General features: G+C 42.6%; 1 protein-coding gene across 8 annotated transcripts in view; it reads right to left on the bottom strand.

The window, feature by feature from the left end:
- Positions 1-1,645: 1,645 nt before the first annotated feature.
- The window catches only part of ZNF536 (zinc finger protein 536), a 773,116-nt gene continuing 766,064 nt past the window's right edge, over positions 1,646-8,697 (bottom strand). For 7 of the 8 annotated variants that reach the window (XM_067471133.1, XM_060788164.2, XM_060788167.2 and 4 more), the window contains one exon: positions 1,646-3,095. In XM_067471133.1, the coding sequence (XP_067327234.1) occupies positions 2,860-3,095 (236 nt within the window). In that variant the 3' untranslated portion in view covers positions 1,646-2,859. The remainder of the gene's footprint in view (positions 3,096-8,697) is intronic. The other variant, XM_067471136.1, reaches the window with a different exon arrangement.

Raw genomic sequence — 8,697 nt, 5'->3', positions numbered from 1 at the left:
AAAAAAAAAATCAACAACCCAAAGAAATATTAGCTAACACTATTATTATTTTTTGTTCATTTTTTATTGTTCTTCATCTTGCTTCGCTAGAGACAAAGAGCAGGATGTCTGGATTCGTAGTTTAGATCAAATTGCTCGAACTTCGGTTCAAAACAAAAGGCCTCCTGCACTATGTCTGTAACACTTGTTAAAAGAGCACTCTTAATAAATGAAAACTAACCTTGACTGGGGAATCCTTCATTCAAGTTTTCTTTTTTAAAGAACAGAATAGAAATAAACATCCTATTGAATAATATCTTTTTCTCTCTTTTTTGCACCAATATCACCTCTACATATAAGGCAGCGTTTCTCAACCTGGGGGTTGGGACCCCAGGGGGTCATGAGGGGGTGTCAGAGGAGTCGCCAAAGACAGTATTTTCTGTTGGTCATCTGGGTTCTGTGTGGAAAGTTAGGTCCAATTCTATTATTGGTGGGGTTCAGAATGCTCTTTGATTGTAGGTGAACTATAAATCCCAGCAACTACAACTCCCAAATGTCAAGTTCTATTTTCCCCAAACTCCACCACTGTTAGCATTTGGGCATATTGAATATTTAAGCCAAGTTTGGTTCAGATCCATCATTGTTTGAGTCCACCGTGCTTTCTAGATGCAGGTGAACTACAACTCCAAAACTGAAGGTCAATGCCCAGTAAACCCTTCCAGGATTTTCTGTTGGTCATGGGAGTTTTGTGTGCCAAGTTAGGTCCAATTCTATTGTTGGTGGGGTTCAGAATGGTCTTTGATTGTAGGTGAACTATAAATCCCAGCAACTACAACTCCCAAATGCCAAGGTCTATTTTCCCCAAACTCCTCCAATGTTCAAATTTGGACATATTGAGTATTCATTCCAAGTTTGGTCCAGATCCATCACTGTTGAAGTCTTTCTACAACTCCAAAACTCAAAGTCAATACTCACCAAACCCTTCTATTGTTTTCTGATGGTCATGTGATTCAATTCATAGTCATGAGGGTTCTGTGTGGGAAGTTTGGCCAAATTCTATCTTTGGTGGAGTTCAGAATGCCCTTTGATTGTAGATGAACTATAAATCCCAGCAACTACAACTCCCAAATGTCAAGGTCTATTTTCCCCAAACTCACATTTGGGTATATTGGGGATTCAACTACAGCTCCAAAATTGAAGGTCAATGCCCAGTAAACCCTTCCTGTATTTTCTGTTGGTCATGGGAGTTCTGTGTGCCAAGATTGGTTCAGTTCCATCACTGGTGGACTTCAGAATGCTCTTTGATTGTAGATGAACTATAAATCCCAGCAACTATAACTCCCAAATGTCAAGGTCTATTTTCCCCAAACTCCACCAGTGTTCACATTTGGGCATATTGGGAATTCAACTACAGCTCCAAAACTGAAGGTCAATACCCAGCAAACCTTTCCAGTATTTTCTGTTGGTCATGGGAGTTCTGTGTGCCAAGATTGGTTCAGTTCCATCGTTGGTGGAGTTCAGAATGCTCTTTGATTGTAGATGAGCTATAAATCCAAGCAACTACAATTCTCAAATGACAAACCCAACCCCACCAGTATTCAAATTTGGGCGTGTTGGGGATTTGTGTTGGCCAAATGTGGTCCAGTGTTGGCCAAATGTGGTCCAGTGAATGAATGGCGTGTTGGCCAAATGTGGTCCAGTGAATGAAAATACATCCTGCATGTCAGATAGTTACATTATGGTTCATAACAGGAGCAAAATTACAGTAGCAATGAAAATAATTTTATGGTTGGGGGTCACCACAACATGAGGAACTCTTTTAAGGGGTCGCGGCATTGGGAAGGTTGAGAAGCACTGTTATAAGGCTCACTGGTGACCCTCTCCAGTATGCTCTGCACTACTTATGTCTAAATCTCTCTGCAGAAAGCTACTGTGCTAGTCAAAAAGGAACAGAACAGGAGGGAAGCTCTCCCCTCCATCCTGCAAGTTGAACTAACCAAACCAAACTAACCGAACCCACCCCCAAAAGGACTTCATACCCTAAATCCGACTGCAGGAGTTCTTTCTCCTAACCTTGAATTCATTTGGCCGCCTCTCTGCGCGTGTGTCTATATATCTCTCTCTATATCTCTATATATCTTTTAAAAATTAAAATGCAATAACACGATCCTTTTCAATATCGGTCAGCGCTGACCGTAGCTTTTGGGGCCGTCTAACGTTTCTCCTCGAGTGCCAGGGAATTGATTTTCGCTGCAATGACAGCTCCAGTCTGACTGGCACCAACACGTCTCATTACTATGCTCGGCAAATGACAGCGGTCGGGATCATATTAGAAGAAAGGTGTTTTCGGCAGTGAAAACACAGAGACACCCCCTCTTTCCTTTTCCACCATCTTCAAGGCAACATTAAATCAAGCAAGACGGTATCAGTTCTGTGGGGGATTTTTTTCCTTTTCTTTTTAAGAAGTCTAGTCAGAGTTTTATTTCTGGACAAAGATCACTTTCATACTGGAAATGCCCTTTTTGTTTATTTTTTTTTTACAACCTGCTCACGTTTTCTGGGGGGGGGGGAACACCCACTTGATTTATCCCCACCACCTACATTGTTTGGAAGTACTTGTTGCCAGGTAACAGTTTAACAGCCATTTTCAAGGGCTGGGGTTATTTTTTTCCTTTTCCCCCCTCCTTTTTAATATCTATATATCTCTATCTCTATATATCTTTAATGTCTTAAATCTCCTGTATGCTTCTGGGAATTTGCACAGCATTTGTTGTTTTTTTTCGGCAAGAAAGTGAAGCCAACCCGCTGCTGCCCAAATGCATATCTAAAAACGGTGCGGAATATAATATTGCAATATACAGATGGATTTGTTCGGCGGCTTTACTCCTGGGCCTTGCTGCCCTCCTCTGTTAACTCTGCTGAGCTCCCAGGTTTGACAGCTGCAGGTTCCTCGAAATTCCCAGAAGCTTCGGAGTCAACTCTGGAGCGCTTGAACCTGCGGTCTGGATACTGGCTGTTGTCAAAAGGCATGCGATGGACACAGAGAACGTGGGTCTTCAGATTTCCCTTCTGAGAGGCACTGTAGGGGCAGTATCTGCACTGGAAAGGCCGGTGACCTGCACAACAGACAAACAGCGGGTTAGTCTCTCTCCCTTGCTTTCTCCATTGCAGTTTGCGGCATGTTAAACACTAAAATATCAGACTCTTTCTCACCTAATATGGGCTGAATCCTACAACCCTTTTAAAATATCTATATATGGATTACACCCAGGCCTGTAGCGAGTGGGCTGTTTTAGGGATTCAACCCCTCCCCCCCCCCCGAAATGTTTCAGATTTTTTTAAAATACCTGGTTTACTCATGAATTTTAACTGGTTAACCAAATCCCCATGCTAAGTCTATGAGATGCAAAAAATTAAGAGTCCCTCCAGAACTGCAAGCACTATCTCAAGCAAATATTGGCAATTTATTCAACTGTCATTGCTTGCAGCAATAGCCAATGTAGTGAAGCAGCCAAGTTGGCGGGTGGTGGTGGTGTTGAATGCTCTCATTAAGGAGGCCAGACTTGGTGGAGGTGGTTGACAGGGGCAGAGCTGCAGGCTACTGAAGGCTCCTCTGCTCCCTGCTGTGCTCTTTGCTTCAGTGTGAGCTAGGAGGCAGATTTCAACCCCCCCTGCAAAATATTCAACCCCCCCCCCCTGAAAATTTCAACCCCACCCGAATTTTTTTTCTGGCTACGGCCCTGATTACACCAACACAATTTTTGATCCTGGGATAGAAATGTCATTTCCTAATTCAGCATTTTTTCAACCTGGGAGTTGGGACCCCTGGGGGGGGGGGTGGATCATGAGGGGGTTTCAGAGGGGTTGCTAAAGACCATCAGATAAATCTATTTCTTTTTTAAAGATTTTTTTATTATTATATATTTATTTTAATACATAAACAACATTTATAGTTCCCACCACCATGAGGATTGTTTTCTTTTACATATTAATCATTTTTGAGATGAACCTTATAGATTAACATACTATATAACATTTGTCTCCTATTTCTTTCTTTCTTTCTTTTCTTAAATATTTTAAATATTTTAATTAATTATTTGACACAATCTATATATATAAGAACCTTAAGGTCGTAATTAGGCGGTCAAAAACGGCTAAACCACCAGACGAAATCTCACCACATTTGCCCTGCTAATACCTCTTCCCCCAAGGTATGACCAACAACCCTCAAAACACCAATATGCAACAACACAAACGCACAATACCCGAAAAACACGGAGCATGCGCAGAGGCCTCAGGAGGAAAATGACGAGGAAGGACTCCATTTCCCAGCTTCCCCCGCGCCCAAATCTCCCTCCGCATGCGCACAGCCGTCTGCCTGCCTCCCTCTACACGAGCCCAGCCTGAGAAAGCCCACCAGACCGATGTAAGCACTCACGCTCGGGGAGGGCATGGGAGCTGCGGGGGGGGGGGGGGGCGCTGAGGGCAACTAAAATGACATGAAACAGGAGGGAGAGAAAGAGGGAAAGAAGGAGGGAAGGAGAGAAAGAAGGAAATAAAGAAAGATAGAGAAGAAATGAGGGAGAGAAAGAGGGAAGGAAGGAGGGAAGGAAAGAAAGAAAGCAGGGTAGAGAAGGAAGGAAGGGGAGAGGAGGGAAAGAAGGAGAGAAGGAAAGAAAGAAAGGAAGATAGAGAAGGAAGGAAAGAGAGGAGGAGGGAAAGAAGGAGAGAAGGAAAGAAAGAAAGGTAGAGAAGGAAGGAAAGAGAGAAGGAAATAAAAAAGTGAAAGAAGGAAGGAAGGAGAGAAGGAACGAAAGAGGGAAGGAAGGAAGGAAAGAGACAAGGAAGGATGAAACCAAACAGCAAAGGAAGCGAGAAAAGAAACAGGTAGAGAAGGAAGAAAGAAGAAGAGAAAGAAAAAGAGGGAAAGAAGGAAAGAGGGAGGGAAGGAAGGAGAGAGAAAAAGAAGGAGGAGAAAGAGGGAGGGAAGGTTTGCCACAGCAACGCATGGCGGGTACAGCTAGTCTCATATATAATCAGAAAATATATGTTCAGAAATACTGGAACATGTCTAGATCTGTATGTAGACAGCAACTTGTACAAAGTAAGTATAACATATTATACCATTCACTCGAGTTTAAGACACTTTCAAAGGAAAATCCATGCAAACTATTCCTCACTAGAACTGTGTCTATCTAGCTAGCAGCAAAAGTGCCATCAGCTACTCCCACCCCCATATCATATGCAAAAAATAAATAAATGCCAATGTTTTTTTTGGGGGGGGGGGATTCCTTGAAAGGCAAGAAATGTATCTTCATGATCAAGATGGTTTCAGAGTATGTCCAAATACATCTTGGTATTACATCAATAAAAAAGAAAACAAGAATGGGAGCAGGCAACCAAGTACTCTCTTATGACTAGAGCTTTCTGACTATTTCACATACACAGGCATGGACAACTGCAAAGACCCAATTTGTGTAAATTGAAGGATGTCCAAAACCATAAATCTATTTCTGATGGTGTAAGGAACCCCTTTAGCAGAGAAGACCGATGATCTCTCTGTCTATTTTAACAAATAAGGGTGTATGATTATAACTCCAGAATACAAATCACGCCGCTGCCACCAATTATAACAAAGTCAGGATCCTGGAGATTATATTCTTGTAATATATCCCACCTGCTGGTACCACTATAAAAGAATCAGTATAAAGAACCTTGATTACTAATCGCCCAACTGGACACCAATATGATTCTGGCACGGAGCGTTTAGATGTATGTTGAGGTAACGTGTATACTCTGGTAGAGTTGCTGCCACCACCCAAAATAATTTGGGAATATTAAAGAATGGTTCCCTGAGGTACTCTTCTTCCTGCCCACCAGCTCTCCTTTAGCTCCCTGACATGACTGTGATGTAAAGATGTTAAAACAGCTAGAATTATTTCCACAGGAATGAATCACTACTGAGGCTTCTTTAAAAGTTGAAATAGATAACAGATTGATTGATAAGAACAAACAACTATCTTCTTTAATGAGGCACACAAGCTTAATTGGTTACTGAGGTACAATAATCTTAATAGTTACTGCAAACCGGTTACTTGGCTTAGATATGAGTAAAAGTCCTCACTCTACAATAAACCCAGTAGAAGTGAGTTCCACAGACTAACCTAATCAGGTTGTCCCTAGAGCAATTAGCTACACTCTAAGCAGAGTCCTCTAAAAGCTAAACTACTCTGACCCCAGAGAGCAAACCACTTGTGTAAAAACCCACACAAGCACCCAGGCGTCTACTTTAACCCTCCTGGCCAATAATGCAGACTCGCCTGTCACAAATGCTCTCTGACAGAAAAATCTCAGCCCACCAAAATCTCCCTTTCTTCTCTGTTCCCAAAACCCATCTCCTGCTTCCTGTCAAGTTGACACTTTTCCCTCTCAGTGCTTAACTCCTCCCAACTGTCCTAACCAATCCAGAGAGAGCTCCAGCACCTCCCCTCTTCTCCTCTTACACTCCCAAGATGTCTGCTTCCTATGCTTACACTCCCAAAATGGAGGCCTGCCTACAGATATCTCAGGCTCCTACTTCGGCCTACGAGGTAAGAATCATTACACCTATCCTTCTCTTCCTTTTTGGAAACAGATGGCGAATCCTCCCACCAAAAGCCCTCCTCTGCAGTGATTGGCCAGCTTCTCACCCAACTGGAGGGCTATTTCTGAGACTCCAAGCAGGGAGGGAAGAGCAGGCGTGCTCGGTGCAGGGCAGCGTGGTGTGCATGTGCAGAAGAGGGAGAGCGTGCAAACTGGAGGGAGTCTCACGCTAGTGAGTCCCTTCAAGGCATGGGGGTTCTGAGTGGGAAGTTTGGTCCAATTCTATCGGTGGGATTCAAGTGGCTCTTTGATTGTAGGTGAACTATAAATCCCAGCAACGGCAACTCCCAAATGTCAAGCTCTATTTCACCCAAACTTCACAGTGTTCACAATCGGGCATATTAAGTATTGGTGCCAAATTTGGTCCAGCTTTATCATTGTTTCTCTGGATGTAGGTGTACTACAACTCCAAAACTCAAGGTCAGGTCATGGGATTTCTGTGTGCCAAATTTGGTTCAATTCCATCGTTGGTGGAGTTCAGTATGTTCTCTGATTGTACTCAACTCTAAATCCCAGCAACTCCCAAATGACAAAATCAATCCCCCCCAACTCCACCAGTTTTCAAATTTGGGTGCATTGGGTATTTGTGCCAACCTCACAACCTCTGAGGATGCTTGCCATAGATGCAGGTGAAACCTCAGGAGAGAATGCTTCTAGAACATGGCCATATAGCCTGAAAAACCTACAACAACCCAGACTGATGATTATCCCCAATCCTGGAAAACTATTGGATGTTTCCTCCCCGTCCCTTGTATAGTCTGCTTGCGTTGTGTTGTCTACTTCTTGTATGGGTTAGATTTTTGTTCCAGAATATTCTGATTCTGAGACGCCCTAAAACTTCATGATGTCTCTGGCTTGGGAGGTTATGTTTCAGCAATCACATTTCAATTTCAATCTATTCTGGGAAGTTGTTGATGTGCTTTACTGGAATTTTATGAGCTTTGTCTCTCAAATTAACTTAAACCGGGGCCATCTGAGGTCAAATGCATTTAGCTTACTTTAATTTGCTGAAATAAATGAATAAATAAAATGTGCCTGACCATCTACATAAAAAGCCAAGGCTTTCGGAAGACACAGTCTATTAAGCCGATATGACAAAGTTGGCTCCTTCTTTCCATTTGCAGTCCAGGCACACATACATGTACATACACACAATACACATACAGACTGTAAAATAATTACTCAAGTGACTTTGTGCACACGATCCAGATGTGTTTCTGCAAAACCATCCCTATGTTCTTTTCAAATAATCAAACGTATTTACTTCTATCACTGCTAATCATTTGTCCCTTAGAGCTGAGGAAGGAATGGATTATACAACCTTTCCTAGCTAAATGCCTATCTAATATCTAGCATGCACCCACAAATTGCTGTTGACCCTCAGTCCGAGATCATATATGTCTCCCATAGGAACAGAGGGATGCATTTGTCCCATATCAATTTTACACGTGTCCACTCATGGATCTGTTCTTTTCCAAATGAATCTGTAATGGTAATGCTTAATTTTTTAAAAAATATATATTATTTCATTGTAATGATTTTCATGAAATCGTTGTGTGTGCCTCTGCATTGTTTCCAACCCACGATGGTACTAAGGCATCTGAACCACAGGGTCTTTTTGGCAAGAGAAGGGTTGCCATTGTCTTCCTGTGAGGCTGTGGCCTACCCAAGGTGACCAAGTGAGTTTCCATGGCTGAGCAAAATCCCCATGTCCAACTCCTTGAGTCCTTAGTCCAAAATCCTGTTAGGGATCCCAATTCAGGGTCCCTGCATTGGGTCTGGTCGCAGGAGGCAGAAAGACAAACACCCAGTCTCAGGAGAAGTACAAAAGTTAGGCTTACTTACTTATTTATTTATTTATTTATTTATTTACAGCATTTTTACCCCACCCTTCTCAACTCCCGGGGGGGGGGGGACTCAGAGAGGTTTATTTTCATCATGATCATGAAGAGATGGTCAGCCATACCAAACACACAGGTCTTGGTACTTTCAAGAGGCTGCCGCGCCGAGTGTTTCTCAAACTCACATTATATAGACAAGACTCACGATACTGCAGAAAAAGTTATCCAATTACAA

The sequence above is a fragment of the Anolis sagrei genome, chromosome 8 (genome assembly GCF_037176765.1).
Source record: "Anolis sagrei isolate rAnoSag1 chromosome 8, rAnoSag1.mat, whole genome shotgun sequence".
NCBI lineage: Eukaryota > Metazoa > Chordata > Lepidosauria > Squamata > Dactyloidae > Anolis > Anolis sagrei.
The sequence above is the reverse complement of the archived record's forward strand: the minus strand, read 5'-3'. Positions and strand labels throughout refer to the sequence as shown.